The sequence below is a fragment of the Sander vitreus genome, chromosome 4 (assembly GCF_031162955.1).
Source record: "Sander vitreus isolate 19-12246 chromosome 4, sanVit1, whole genome shotgun sequence".
Lineage (NCBI taxonomy): Eukaryota > Metazoa > Chordata > Actinopteri > Perciformes > Percidae > Sander > Sander vitreus.
The window spans coordinates 22,117,329-22,134,078 of NC_135858.1; the positions used below are offsets into that span (position 1 = coordinate 22,117,329).

Sequence of the window (16,750 nt, forward strand, 5' to 3'; positions counted from 1 at the left end):
CTTTACCGTGGTTGCCTAGCAACGCCAACTCAACTCAAATGTAGATGGCTGCATTGCTTTGTAATGCTATGATTTCAAAATATATAAAAAATAACACTACATACAAATAGTTAACACAATGCGTTTTTCAAGTTAAGTGGGCTATAAGAGAGCGTGATTAAAAAAAATAATAAAAAGTGTTAACATTTTACTTAAAACGGCGCGACAATCGAAGAAGATCCGGCTCTAGGACCCAGGTGCAGCATCCAACCAACAGACACCGGTTGATGAGATCGTCCAGTCGGCGTTACACATCTAATTACACGACAAAGAGCGAATGTTCGCTCCGGTCAGTAGTAGTCGGAGGTAAACTTACTAGACGGTGAAGGTGGACTACAATAACGATAAAAGCGAGAGCATTTTCCGCTGTCTTTGTCCGTTAACCCGCACCGTGGCAAGAAGACCCGTCGCTTGTCTCATCGGCGACAACCATGAGCCAGAGGTTCATCGTCTCCAAGAGCGACGGCGACCGGCGCCCCTCAGACATCCAGGGGGAGGTGAACCAACTGTTTGAGGGAGACGAGCCCCTGACCAGCAGCGATGCGGAGGGGGAGGATGCTGCCGGTACCGAGGTGGTGGTAGTGCTGAAAGGTAGGGAGACACTTAAACCGGGCTTCATTCATCCTGTTTGTTAGCTATAACGTTGGGCTATATGCTAGCGGTCCTGATGCTTGACTCCTGTGCTTGACTCCTGTTGTCTATGGACCGATATGTGTGACTTGAATTTATAATGGCCACATAAGGCACAGTCTGGCCAATATGACAGAGGCACTGCAAAGGACACACCGTTTCCTTTCCCCTTTAAAATATTTGTAATGTTACAGTTGCAACTATTGGAAGTTGCATGTATGCTCATGTCTATGTTGTAAAAAAAAAAAAAAATGGGGCTATGTTTTGCTTGGTTTTCAAATGGTCTGTTATTTTGTATGTCTGCTCCCACTGTTGTATACATGTAAATGTGTTAATTTTTTACAGCACAAGTCATCAGTGGTCACTCTGAAGGGCATCAGTTAATTTCCTTAGTAACCCCTCCGTTGTCAGACACTAGCCAGAGGCTCTTCATCTCCCCATCTAATAGACCTAACTTTATGTGGCCTGATTTATAGGGTTTATTACGATCAGGCAGTCAATACTTCACCCTCCACACATACCACCTAAACCACAGCATGTGAGCAGGGAAACTACTTGATTCCCTGGTGATGAAAAGGAGATGTTAATGTCAAGTACGTTTCAACCTTGTAGCTTGGTTTTGGTTTTACTGTACTAGTAACATATTTTATTAGGTGATAGCTTGCAGAGTGTGTTATCTGGCTGTCTTTTTTGTCGCAGTTGAATTGTATCCCAGTTAGTGCATACAGGACAATTCCTGTGCTCACCATGAATACGAATTTAATCCATGGTGAATAAAAACATCGCTGGTCAAACCTTAATCTCTACAGTTAGGTTATGGCAATTTCCTCCAGTTCCCCTCTGAGTAACCCTAACCCTGAGAATCGGAGCCATTGTTGTGCAATCCTGTGTCACCAACTAACCTGAGTGAAATAATCAACACCAGTGATTGTCTGAATTCAATGCAGCAGTGCAGAAATGGTGGCAAAAAAACACCAGGAATCGAAGCTGTTAGCATTGATTTTGGAAAACGTGCAATTATTCAGGTCTAGTCATGTGCAAATAAAGATTTATCTGCAAATTAATCAATACATTTCACACTGCATTTAACTTATGAACCCTGTCACATTTATGACATTTCAGATTAATTGGCCAGGCTCCCTAGATTCCCATAAATGCCTTTATTTCAGCTCCAGATTTGCTGCTCCTTGGTTTCTGTGCTATGGTCTGAAGTCTCCTCCTACCCTATGGAGAGTTAGACATCTAGTCAAATCCTTTATTCACTCTGATCAGCATTGTTTAAACAACAATAATACACATTATAAAATATACTAACAGTTACATTTTTGTCACAATATGTCTTTTCTTGAGTTACACGACTACCTTCAGTTCTTACACTAGATGCTTGACCTTCTCATTGGATATATTAGATGTCATCGCCTTGTCTTGACATTGTTCCTGCTGCGCCAAGGTTCAGCAGTGCTGACAGATTTCCACTATTAAATCAGCCGGCCTTTGAGATGGAAGTAAGGGCTCTTAATTACCAGTCCAGCACTCTACTTCATTGCTACAGAAAGCCTTGGAGGTTCAAAACATGCCACCATCTCCTCCCGTGCAGGTGACTTAACATATAAATGCCTCTTCAGCATTTCTCCACTTAAAAACCCCAGCGTATATCAATCATTCATGTGGACATGAAAGATGGCTGTGTGGGACAGTAGGAACAAACCTCACCATCTCCTTATGTTCCCCTTAAGCGATGGGGAAAGCTTTATTGAGGGACTTCCTCTCACATACAGTAGGCTATGCTCTTGCTGAGCTGGAGCCTTGTGGAGACTGCATCTCTGCATCCACTTAGCTGGTTGCCATAGTGACACAGTACATTTTCACCAGAGTTGTCTCACAAATGGTCTTCCACTGAGGTGAAAACCCTTCAGATCAAGCAATATGAAATCAGTCGCTTGCTGGGATGGTGTGATATTTTTTTCTTTCCTGTTTCCTGTTCTGTGTGGCTTGAAATCATTGTAATAGAACATAAAGACAAACCATACTGTAGCTGAACATCAGATTTGTACACCATAGGTGTGAGGCTTATATAGTTAGCTTAACTATAAGACATTTCTGATTGCTACTGTTAAGAAGCTGCAACTAACAACAATTATTTTCATTATCAATTAATATTTTATTATTTTCCTTGCTAATTGTTTTGTTGCTAAAGGCAATAGTGAAAAATGTCCATCAGAATTTCCCAGAACTGAAGGGGACATATTTTCTTTTGTGATTAACATTATGTTTTTTTAAACAACATGCAAAACATACAGTTCCCAACATGAACATATCCCCCCCCCCCCCACCCCCACCCTCGTCATCACCACCCACCCAGACAAAAATCAAAAAAGATGACGCAGTACTACAATATTCAAGACCATTCAACAAAATAGACAATAAGCCTGTACACCTCCTACCATAACACATGGGACGTTAGTCTCCCCCCTTATGGTTGCCAAAGGCTCTATGGCTAAACAAAACAACAAAAGAGAAAGAGGGGAGCCCTGTCTTGTTCCCCTTCCAAGAGCAAAATATTTAGAAATTAACCCGTTAGTTTGCACCGCAGCCTCTGGGTGCTAATATAACACAGTCTCACTCCCTAACTGTTAAATGTCTGACACATGGTCAAGGACCCCTGGCGTTAAGTTTCAACGCCAGGGGGGTACCCGTTGCATTATTTTTTGACGAGGGGGTCCGTCAGATAGACATTCATGTTATCCCTCACCCTCGGATATAGACGAAAGAAAAAACACGCCCCCTTTTAAGGAGAATTCCGGTCAATTTCAACACGTAGCTCTGTTGTTTGGAAATTTGGAGTGCTGGCAGTAGCAAGAAAACCGAAAACAATCGGTGCTGCCTACACCGTGTTATCCCCCTGCTAGCGTTAGCACCCAAAAGGCTTAAACAGGGCAAATTTTAAACATGTTTTAAGCCTCTAAACATGCTCGAAATGTCATTATGTACTTACATTAAGTGCCTACCCGTGTGCAGTGATTCCTTCCGAGGGAACACAGCGAATCTGACTGAAGTAGATATGACAGAAAGGCATACAAATTGTGTTAATCCAGCCAGCGCACGTACCTCTGTTTATTTCCTGTTTTCCGGTAAAGTCCACACTAGTCGATTGTGGAACTCATACAATCCAGTATTCCAGTCAAATTTGCTGTCTTCCCTCGGAAGGAATCACTGCACATCGGAAGGCACTTGTAATGACATTTCGAGCATGTTTAGAGGCTTAAAACACATTTAAAACTTGCCCTGTTTAAGCCTGTTGGGTGCTAACGCTAGCAGGAGGATAACACGGTGTAGGCAGCACCGATTGTTTTAGTTTTTCTTGCTAGTGACAGCACTCCAAATTTCCAAACAACAGAGCTACGTGTTGAAATCGACCGGAATTCTCCTTTAAATCAAAATCTGTAGCAGTTTTATTATTGGTATTTTTAACCCAATAACAGCTGTTTTAATCAACATTTATTCACGAGATCTTATCATGGTTTATATGTATTTCTTTTAATGTTATTATTTTGGTCTATTTCGGCCAGGGAAGCTGGGTTGCTTTTTTGTTTATTGATATTTTTAAAACTATAACGCTACATATATTAATATTTATTTAGATGTTATCATGGTATTAATTTCTTTATTTTAATAATATTATTTTGGTCTTATTACCGGTGAAATATTACAGTATGCTGTAAGACAGAACATTACGATATGATCCGAGCTAGACGCATTCAAAGCCGATATCCCACAATGCAATGCGGGCATTCATTCACAGAATCGGACAGCGATCAGCGGATCTTTAATGACAGTATTGCTTCAATGTACATATATACAGTCAGTGGTTTAGTCACCAGCAACAACATGTTGCTCAGCTTTGTTCCAGTAAGTTATGCATCTTAATAACGTTTAAAAAAATCAGTGGAATTGACGTAGCAATTACCCCTCCTCGTCTGTGAAAGAATGTGCACGTTGTACGTGAGAATTTACACAATAAAAGACCAATAATGAAAAAATTGTGTTTTATGCTAAGCACTTTGATTTGCCATATTATACTATATAAAAAACTACAGTTGAGTGTTTATAATACAGCCTAAGTTTGACTAATTAGCATTTGTTTTAACTTAAAAAAATAAAAACTGTATACAAAGAGAAGCATTTATTTAAAAACGCAATTTTCTAATTTTGCAGTTGATGAATATTAATAGCAAAGACGAAAGGGAAAAAAAACATGAGCATATTTATGTGTGGGACTTAGTTTGATTTAAAATCACACTGTATTAGTTGTTTTAAATAAATGACTTTTTTGAAATATCAATTTATGGTAGGCCTAACATATTAATTATTATATTCAGAAGATGATCCTCATATCAATCACCATGGTTACAGATTGTAGCCATCCTAACCTTTGTAGCCTTTTTCAAAATTAAGAAGGGACTAGTTTTAGGAAGCATTTTCAAGAAATTAAAAGGATAAGCAGATTGTTGCCGAGGTTTTTGTTCACAGAGTAAGATGTACTGTATATAGCTTTGTATATACAACATGGTTTGGCATTTTTGGCACACTTCTGCCTTAGCCTTTATACTGCACACAGACACAACTCACACATCTAATTCAACCATTTCACAAGCTGAGGAAAGGGTCGTGACATGGGTCAGAGGGTATCAGGTCATAAATGATGAACCAATCCATCGGCTCTGCTCCTAAAGGCACCTTGGTGTTAATATGGACAACACCTTTGACTGGAAGGCCCGTGTTGAAAGTGTGTGTTATCATTTAGAACAGACACTCACAGTGAATCAGAGGGTTTATGTTATACAAGGCTGCATTACAGAGCATTTTAATATGACTGTCATGAAGGTTGTGGAGAGGAATAGAAACCAGTCTCCCTAGGCAAGCACAGAGAATATGGTCTGATCTGGTTTATTCTCCATGCCAAGTATGAGCTCTTATCCTCTGGCAGAAGATATGGGTACCCCAATCTAAACTTATCATTTCTAAACTATAGTCCTATTCGGACCTACCTCAATTAAAACTTTAAATAATGTTGCTTGAGGCTGCAGGGGTTGTGCAATAGCTTCATGATATAATGCATATGGTTGTGTGTTGCTCTTGTCACTGTTTGTGAAAGATGAGCAATAGATTTTGGCTGTGTGATGTGCTTCAGTCTGACTACATATAACTTTGTTTATGTTTTTTATTGTAAGTATATGTCAGCTGTGTGATAAAACAATATGTCAAGTGTTATGTGTAGGGGTGGTACGGTTCACAAAATCCACGGTTCGGTACATATCGAATTCATGTTGCACAATATGTGCATACATCGGCACCTCTCAAAATCTTTAAAACTACGAAAATCTTTAAAACTGACCTTTGTCGATCAAAAAAACACAGATTCAGCAACTGTATGGCCTATTTCTTGCTTAAAATGTTTTCAGAAACACTATTTTCGTAAAATACGAGATCGTATTCAGAACGAGACGCCATTAGAGTCTGTTTTGAAATTCGGGAGCAGCAACAACCACGTGACGCGTTCGTCCAATCAGCTGCCATGTGTTGCGTTCATGTTGCTCACCCCCCTCGTCGTTTCCAGTAAGTGTTTTAACATAGGTGTCGAAAGTGGGCACTACGGCAGTAAGTGGTTAGTGCACATTAACAGTGTACTGACGAACCGTGCGACACACACACGCTCCGAACCGAGACATGCTAACCGAGCGGTTTGGATGTTTTTTCATGAACCGTACCACCCCTAGTTATGTGTGAAGCATTTGAACAACGAAATGAAAAACGTTGTCAGAGGACTATAGCAAACACATCGTTGGAAAGGTCTCAACCTCAACAGTAACATATATCAGTCTGAAGAGCATACATTACTCCTGCTTTGAAATATAGACCTCTGAACTTTGAACCCAGTCCATGTTTGAAGGCTTGTCATTTAGCAACAGAAGGTGCTACACACATAAGACCAGCTGTTATAGAAAGCTCTGGACCTCAGCTGTCATGTACATATGGTCACCAAAGTTTACCCACTGTAAGCACTGTCAAATATGGTAATAAGCTATTTTCACCTATTTAACGATTCGATTTTAAAAATCTGATGACACCAGTGTGTTCCCCATCCCAAAAAACCCCAGGGTGTATCCAAAATTCTACACTGTCAACTTCTAATTATGAGAAATATACCAATATACTTTAAAACTACAACTCCCATAAGAGACGTGCAACAGAAGCTGTTACAAAGCTTATGCACTTGTAGTTCTTCCGGGGTGGGTGGGAGGATTTGTTCGACTCCTGTGTTTCTGCTGTCTGGCGTGAATGGGCTTCATTCCATTTCAGACAGACTGCTGAGCAAACAGTACATGAGACAAATAATGAAACTGTATTTTATTATTCTTGTTAGCTTTATTGTTTACATTCTCAAATACAACGTTAGACAAAAACATCAATATTACGAATTTTATATATTTTGTATCTTCTTATCCGCCGAGCGGCACGTACTACGTCACTTCCGGAGTTTTCCGCGGATTTTTTTAAACGTTATTACGATGCATAACTTACTGGAACAAAGCTGAGCAACATGTTGTTGCTGGTGACTAAACCACTGACTGTATATATGTACATTGAAGCAATACTGTCGTTAAAGATCCGCTGATCGCTGTCCGATTCTGTGAATGAATGCCCGCATTGCATTGTGGGATATCAACTTTGAATGCGTCTAGCTCGGATCATATCGTAATGTTCTGTATTACAGCATACTGTAATATTTCACCAGTAATAAGACCGAAATAATATTATTAAAATAAAGAAATGAATACCATGATAACATCTAAATAAATGTTAATAGATGTAGCATTATAGTTTTAAAAATATCAATAAACAAAAAAGCAACCCAGCTTCCCTGGCCGAAATAGACCGAAATAATAACAAAAGAAATACATATAAACCATGATAAGATCTCGTGAATAAATGTTGATTAAAACAGCTGTTATTGGGTTAAAAATACCAATAATAAAACTGCTACAGATTTCGAGTTAAGGGGGGCGTGTTTTTTTTCCGTCTATATCCGAGGGTGAGGGTTAACATGAATGTCTATCTGACCCCCTCGTTGAAAAATAACGCAACGGGTACCCCCCTGGCTTTGAAAATTAACGCCAGTGGTCCTTGACCATGCGTCAGACATTTGACGTGTAGGGAGTGAGACTGTGTTGGCTAATACAGCACCTTTATCCACTTTCTAAAAATGCTGCCAAACCCATACATTTCCCAAATTTGAACATATCGCCCCATTCAACAATATCAAACACCTTTTCAGCTACAGACCATGCAATATTAATGAGACACCTGATATAATCTGACGATTATCCGCGAATAAACCCCACCTGATCAGAATGAATTAGAGAAGTAATAACCCTTTTTAATCTATTTGCCAAAATGTTTTAAATAATCTTAACGTCTAACTGCATTAGGGAAATTGGGCAGTAATTCTTACAGTCTCCTGGGTCTTTCCCTTTTTTAGGAACCAAAGTTATCAAAGCTTGCCTACATGTTGGTGGCACTGTGCCCTTCTCCAGTGCCTCTAAATATACCTCTAACAGAAGTGGAGCCAGTTTAGTTGCAAAACTCTTAAAAACTTCTACTGTGAAGCCATCGGGCCCTGAGGCATTACCCACCCTATTACCTCTTTCATTTCCTCTATAGAAAAATCAAATCCACATCAAGGAGTTCTCTTTGCTCTTCTGTCAGTTTGGGAATCCCTAGTGGCTCTATGAAGAAACACATTTCTTCATCAGTAGAGGTCAAGGTTATTATAGTTTTGCATTTTTCATTAGTTTTTATTTTTATTTCCTTTTGACTTTTTGTTTTCAAATTCAGTTTAGTTTTAATTAGTTTTTAAAGCGGGTTTGCTAGTTTAGTTTTTATTTTTTGAAAATGCTTAGTTTTAGTTTAGTTTTTATTAGTTTTAGTCTTAGTTTTAGTCTTTTTTTGTAATATGGGTTATTTGTCGGGGGATTCAAAAAGGTCAGAAAAAGTATTGTGTAATAATAACAAAAACATCATACAATTTTAGAAATATGTATTCACAATGTATTCAACAATAACACCAGTACATAACATGTAGTCTACATATGGTCATAAATATGTAAACAGTCTACACAAGACGCAGTATGTGCAAAATGTGTAAGTGACGTGTTCCAGGAAAAAAAAACTAAATAGCCAACAGACTAAAGAAGACATGAACAGGTGTCGAACTTTGGTTCGAGTAAAGTGGCTAACTTTTTGAAGTCAATTGAGTCACACAGTTGTGTAGACATCCCAGTATCAATCCACATATTAACCCACGCTTCCTCCCGCTTTTGGTGTTCCTGCGTATTTACTAACCAGCAGCTGTCAGGTCGCCGGTGAAAGCCTTCCTGTAGTGTTCTCTGTCCTGCTGTTGTCTCTGTCATGCTGCCTGGCCCTGTATCCATACATCCATGCCCGTAACGTTACCGGGGTTAGCTTCTGTTTTGGGGAAAGGGGGCTCTGCGTTCCTTTACCTTGTTAAGGTAAGCTAGGTTAGCCTCCTAGCTTGTGTGCACTTCTCAAATGTACTTTCAAATTCGTGGGATTTTTCCCTGTAATAAATTGACAACATATTTTACCACCTTCCACTGCAAGGCACTTTCTGACACAGTCATAATCAAATAGGACTTCCGCTTTCTTCCAACTTTCGGTAGCGCTATGATGCCAGGCGAGAGGCACGGAGCCACGGACATGTTGTGTTCAATTTGACGTGAAATGTCGGAATTTCTGGGTTCCCAGTCGGAAACTATACATGTCTGCGGGAAATGTCATGGTCGGAGAGATATAACGTTATTTGCTCTATGAAAGATCGACAAAGATGAAAACTAAGGACATTTACTCTATAATTTTATTTTATTTTAGTTAGTTTTGCAAACAGACATTACAGTTTTAGTTTAGTTATCGTTTTTTTGTAATGCCTCGTTTTTATTTTTATTTCAGTTAACGCCAGTGTTTTTTCCCACCTAGTTTTCGTTATTTCTTTTTTTTTCTTTAACGATTATAACCTTGGTAGAGGTAGATAATGACCTATAGAGATTAAGTGTAAAATTCTTAAAAAAATCTTGTTAAATATCTACAGTTGCTGTAAAAACATCTCCAGAATTGAATCTTACTGCAGAAATAGTATCTAGCGAGTAATTTTCCTGCTTTGTCTCCCGATTCTAAATAATTTTGTCTTGCCCTGAATAAATAGAATCCAAACTTCTGAGATATAATATTATTATATTGGTATTTTAATTGAGTTAGGTTTCTCAGGCCATCCTGTGACATTCTTCGCTTAATCTCCGTTTCAGCATGTTTGAGTTTACTTTCTAGTTCTAACAGTGCTTTAGCACTATTCCTCTGAGATGAGGACTAATTGATCGCCAAGTAATCTTTTAGCTCAGACATAAGCCCTGTAAAATGGAGGAGTTAAGGCGCCACCTATAAGAGCAGCTTCTCTCACTTTGAGGCAGCAGGTCTAGGCACACCCACGCATGATCAGAGATGACGTTATTTCCTATCACACATCCTATAGCAGAAGGAGCCAGTGATTTGGACATAAAAAAAAAATTCTATCCTAGAAAATGTCTTGTGCACTGACGAAAAAAATGTATAGTCTCAGCTAGGCCTGTCACGATAACAAATTTTGCTGGACGATAAATTGTCCCAGAAGTTATTGCGATGAACGATAATATTGTAGTGGACTTTCAGTCTCTGTTAACAAAAAATGCACTGGAATAAAAACCAAACACAATCAAAAACAATAAATAAAATGGAAATTAAAAACCAAACCCAACCAAAACAATAAATAAAATGGATGTAAGCAAAATTGCGCTTCAAAAAATATTAAACATTAGGCTCAGACATAAAGAGTGCCAAAGAGATGAAGCAGATGCCTCAACAGGCCATATGCAAAAAGCTTTTTAAAAAGAATTTCTCCAGCACAAAGCTTTGTTCAAATAAAGCGAAAGTCAATTGCAGTCTATGTCCACAGCAGGTTGTGCACCAAGGACGAGAGAGAGAAAGAGAGAGAGAGAGAGAGAGAGAGAGAGAGGGAGAGAGAAAGAGGGAGAGAGAGAGAGAGAGAGGGAGAGAGAAAGAGGGAGAGAGAGAGAGAAAGAGAGAGAGAGAGCGAGAGAGTGCATTCGTCAAAATGATGGCTTTTCGATGATACTAAAGGACAACATCTCTTTAGCAATGAAGCGAACTACACTGTCTGTGAGTGCACAACATTTTACACTATCCTGTTTGTACTTTGTCGACTAAACGTCCCAGTGATTGTGTACAGTCGGGAAGACAGAGACGGCCCATCTGTTGTAGTTTTTTTTCCCCAGCTCGGAAAACTGCACCGGATGATTGCGTTTTAGGTGCTTTTGCATGTTTGTTGTGTTGCCGTGTTTAGTTGCTACTGTTTTACAACAAATGCGACATACCGGCTCGCTCAGGTTAAGTGCTTCACCACGGTCATTCGGTTTGAATCCGAAGTGCTCCCACACTACAGCTGTCGCGTTTGGCTTTGAAACCAGTTCCATCTTTTTTTTTTTTTTGTTCCTCCAACTCTCAACTAGCGTTTTCTCCTCACACGGCTCTTTTGCTGCACTCTGTGGTAAGCTACGCCAGGAGTCCCGCCTCCCCACACAGAGATCATGCGGCTGACAAGTGACTAGAGGGTTCACTCCTTGTTACGCTAAGGAACCGAGAGTGGTCATCCAGTCTCTTTGGTAGAGAGAGAGAGAGAGAGAGAGAGAGAGAGAGAGAGAGAGAGAGAGAGACGAGGAAAACAAACAAGCATGCAAATGGAAATTATCGCGGCCGGAAAAATTATCGACCTCATTTTTATTTATCATGCGTTTAATTGATTTATTGACTATCGCGACAGGCCTAGTCTCAGCTGGGTTTAAAATTCTCCAAATATCAACCAAGCCTAAAATCTTATACGTCCTCTGTAATGTGAGAGAGGCTCTGGGGGCCCTGCGTGCTGCAACCCCACTGTAGTCCAGAACTGGATCCATTATCAAATGACCCCTAGAACAATATTATGGTTTCCTACAGCTCTTAATTTCTTTTCCAAATCTATAAAAAAAAAAGACTGATCATCTACATTAGGTTCATATACATTAGCCAGAATTAGTTCTTGCTCTTGTATTTCAACCAGAACGATAATAGCTCTCCCAGAATTATTTGTCAATTTGTTTAATTAATTTAAATTGCAGGTGCTTGCTAATCAGTGTAATGACCCCTCTACTCCTGCTAGACCCCACACTATGAAACGCATATCCAACCGATCCTCCACACAATTTTTCAAATTCCACAATCGACATATGCGTTTCTTACAAAAATATCACATTGCTTGTTTTTTTTTAAGACTGGACATAACCTTCAACCTCTTCATGGGATTCCCCATTCCACTAATATTCGAGGTGGAAAAACGTATAGGGCTTAAGTTAGACGACATAACTATATCAAAATATCAAAGCCATCTTCTGAGCACATAACAAATACTGTACAAAGTGGTGATGACTAAACACAACTAAATCCCAAATACTCACAGAACAGTCCATGTGCACCTGAACAATGCACAGTTCAACTCCCTTAAAAGTCTGTCTTTTCGGTTCGTAATCCGTTCTCACTTCACATGCTCCGTCTCCCGTGCACCGCTGCTGAAAAAAAAGGCCAACCAGAGTAATAAAAAAGTATGTGTCCAAGTAGGATCCCAGCCGGTGTCTCATATTTGCGCCAGTCCGTCCCATGAGAAAGCTGAGAAAAAAGAAAAAAAGATAATCCATCAGCAGAGGCTATAAGTTGCCGACAAATCACTCCATATTTTCTATGAATGCCATCACCTTTCAGGGGCATTAAAACTCCAGCCTTGGCTTCTATTTGAAGTTTGGCAGGATACAGGATTCTGAACCTCACCTCTCTCTCATGAAGCTTTTTGTTACACTCATTAAACTTGTCACGCTTTATCTGTGTGGCTCTAGAGAAGTCTGGAAATAGCATTATGTTGTTATTCTGCCAGGATAGTTGCCCTTGCCTTTCGCAGTCCGCAACACCAGGTCCCGGTCCGATGATCTTAGAAATCTCGCCAGAATGGTCCTGGGTCTGCTGGCCGGCGGTTCTTTGTGCACGCTCGATCTCATCTCTCCCTCAGTCTCCAACAACTCCCGAATCAGCTCCCCCAAAAACTTCACTGTATCTCCTCCTTCCTTACCCTCGGGGATGCCCAGAAAATGGACATTATTACGTTGGGATCGATTTTCAAAAGCTTCAATTTTTCCCCAGAGCATGTCTTCCTCTCTCTTGCTAGCGGCATGATCACCCCGTCTCTCCCTCTCAGCCACCTCTAAACTCTCAACCTCATCCCTTCTGGTGAACAGGCCGGAGAGCTTCGACCCCATCGAAACAATGGAGCGGCGGATTTCCTTCAGACCTTCTAGCTCAGCGGAGATTTTCTCTAGTGCTGCAAATATTTTACCAATATCCATCGGCGACATGTCATTAGCCTGTTGCTTTACTGCTACAGCAACAGCAGCAGCGTCATTTTTACCCTTTTCAGCCTCGTCACCACCACGGAGCATATGCTGCTTAATATCTCCATTGGCCGCTAACATTTAATTGTTCGTCATTTTCGGCATCCAGAGTGTTTCTCGACCTGGCTGAGCACAAATATCTCTGGTCAGTATCTTCAAAAGGATAAATACAGCAGTGCACTATACGGAGCTCTTCGCCCAACTAGTCTGCCATTAGGTCACGTGACGCTCCCTGAAGGTCTTTGTGTTCCTATCATACATGACAAAGAAGCAAAAACCTTGACATTTGAGAAGCTGAAACCACATATTTGGAATTTTATTTAAAAAAAAGATATCAGATTCAAAAAGTCTGAATCTGTCAATGGAATTATGACATTGTTGGCATTTTCCTGCCGCATAATAATTGCAGTGTCTACCAATGCCCATTGAGTCTTGCGTGCTTATTTCAGCTGGCGGTACCAGAGCAATATCTAAATTCTTCCCCCTTGGCTTGGACCCGTGATCCTGTTTCTATTGATCCAGAGGGAGGTGTGAGCTCTTTCGGCTCAGCCAGCCAATGTGGTTGATGATGACTGGCTGCAGTAGGAAGGAAGATCCATGTCTGGCTGCGAAGTGCACTCTCTGCCCTTGACCTTGCAGTGGTGTAAAGGGATATATCTCCATCAGATCAGTCAGGCTCAGTGGGATGGGCTGCAGATGGGTTCAGCATTTCTCATGTTGCACTTGGCAAGGGAGGTTTTGAAACTACCAAATCATTCAGAAACCTCATATTTCCAACATTCTTCTTATTATTTTTTGACAATTTGGGTGTAGCACAGTGAGCTGTAAACACAACCTTGTCATATTATTATTTTATTTGACAGGGACAATGTGCATTTAAATGTTACATATTTATAACTTTCCAAAGTGAAGTGTGTGTAGTGAGTGTAAGCAAACAGTTTCTTAGAGCAACAATTAAAGGTCCCATGGCATGTAAATTTCACTTTATGAGGTTTTTTAACATTAATATGCGTTCCCCCAGCCTGCCTATGGTCCCCCAGTGGCTAGAAATGGCGATAGGTGTAAACCGAGCCCTGGGTCCCCTGTTCTGCCTTTGAAAAAATGAAAGCTCAGATGGGCCGATCTGGAAGGTTACCTCCCCTTTCTCTGCTTTGCCCTCCCAGAGAATTTTGCCCACCCATGAGAGAGAGAGAGAGAGACATCGTGGCTTTCAAATGAGCAAAGTGGCAGTTGGTCAAGGCCACACCCACACCCTCCACCTTGCCTCCCCCTCTCTCCTCCTTGCTAGCTACAGAAATGGCACATACTAAGGAAAGCTCATTGTGGGACTGGCTCTAGTGGCTGTAATTCTGCACCAAGGCTGAATTTCAGGAAAGAGACTTCAGATACAGTATTAGGGGACCACTAAGGTCTATATAAAAGCATCCAAAGAGCAGCATGTTGTGGGACCTTTAACATTCATTTTGAGTGGGTCCACCTGATGAATGTAAGTTCATTATTCACTTTCCCTCTAGCGCTGTTTGGTCTCCACCAACTTCTGAGGGAAATAGCTGGCTCTTTGCCTGCTAAATGCTATACTATGTTAAACAGCTAGTCTAGTACTTTTTTTGTTTGACCTTTGGTGGTGGGCAGGGGGCATGCAGTGGGTTTATCAGAGTTATTTTGCTAAACAAACAAACAATGCTGATGAGAGTGATGGGAGTCAACCAAAACCATAAAGTTGGGAGCTGTAAACCCAAAACAACGTGCTGGAAGATGCAAAAAAGTTATGTAAAGCAGAGAGGAAGTGCAGAGTAACTTGACAAATACTAGGGGTGGGAAAAAGAATCGATTCTTAGATGCATCGCGATTCTCTCTAGAATGATTCGATTATCGATTCTGATAAGTTAATAATTGATTTAAATAAATAAATAAATGTGTTGATTTTTATTTAAAAGTTACTGTCTCCAGAGAAGTACAAATCAGAAAACAGAGTGACTGAAAGAGGATGGGATAATGGACAACAACTTAGAGTTTAGGCAAGAGTGCAGAAAAAAACAAACACAAACAAAAATGGCCAAAAGGAAAAATTAAATTAAATTTTGTATATATACACATGATCTAATAAGACATACATAAAATAATTAGGCAAAACACATATAGAGTGCCGAAGTCACGCCCTTCTACTTCCGGCCAATGGGACCTATCGTTCAAAAAAATATGAACAAGAGTCAATGGAGAGATAATAATTACTTTTTGATCCCGTTTGAATTGAGCCATGGATTACAAATATGATGTTCGTCAATTTAAAAGATAATTTTTCAACCGAAGAAAGTCTCAGTTTTTTGTTAAACTGTTGAAGTATGAGACTGTGAAAATACATAATTAGAAAGACTACACACTTACAAAGTCGCATGGATGACGTCTCGCTGAAGCTACGATGTCTGTGTGTATCGTACCGGGGATGTAACGTTACTCAAATGAGCAGAGGATCTTGCTTGTTCTTTTGTTTATCTGCTGAAAACAGTTCACTGGATAAAACACATCAGGTAAGATAACGTTACATGTGTTGTGGAACAGAGCTAAGCTAGCTAGCTACCAAGGAAGTTGAGCATCAAGCTAGTCACGTAACTAGCTAGTCAGTAACGTAAATTGTGAGAGATATATTTTTTCCGAATTAAGGTCTCATAGGGTCCAACGGAAGGGGAGTGACTTCGGCTCTCTATAGGCTGTTCTTATCACATTACATCTGACCACCTCATGTTTAATGTTCTAAGAAGCCAATTATCCACCTTTAAACGATGACTGAGCCCCTGACATGGAAGATTACTGTGAGAGAAGGTGACTTTCACAAGCATGTTTAAGGCTTAAGCATGGAATGACTACAAAATAAAAACCTCAGTAGACAAAACATTTCATTAAAACTTGTGTGTGACAAATACTGTATATGTCAAAATCTAAGCTTTGTCTAGCTGCTTTGTCTAGGAAGTGATTAGCAAACTCTGAGTAACAAACTCAGATTTATATGTATATTTTTTAAAATCACGCATGGAAATGTACATAAAAAAATTTTTGCATCGAGATGCATCGATAATGGCCTCTGAATCGGAATTGAATCGAACCGTGAGGTGCCAATTGATTCCCACCCCTAACAAATACTATGTAGGTTTCACATTGGGTGATTTGATCCATTTTTAAGTTTAAAAATATTGATTAGAGCAACTTTAAGATAAGAGTGTAAGCTGCTGAAATCCTTTGGCTTTCTCTCTGTAGCTGCCCACAATAAATGCAATTTTACATGAGCGAGCAGATCTCCATATGTCTGAACTATATATTTGGTGTGAATTTGGCTGGTCTCTCATTAGAACGCCATCTACTGATGCACTCCTTGTATGCCTCGACTCCTGTGCTTTCCAGCCAAGCTGTGATCTCTCGAACAGGTTCTAAGTTTGTGTAAGAGCATGCGTGTGTATGTACAGTACTTGTGGTTTAGTTTTATTAAT

The 16,750-nt window shown here is 40.0% G+C and overlaps 1 protein-coding gene across 2 annotated transcripts in view; it reads left to right on the forward strand.

The window, feature by feature from the left end:
* The first annotated feature begins 470 nt into the window (after nucleotides 1–470).
* The window catches only part of slc12a5a (solute carrier family 12 member 5a), a 180,601-nt gene continuing 164,321 nt past the window's right edge, over nucleotides 471–16,750 (forward strand). For both annotated transcript variants that reach the window (XM_078249033.1, XM_078249032.1), the window contains exon 1: nucleotides 471–630. In XM_078249033.1, coding sequence (XP_078105159.1) covers nucleotides 471–630 — 160 coding nt within the window. The remainder of the gene's footprint in view (nucleotides 631–16,750) is intronic.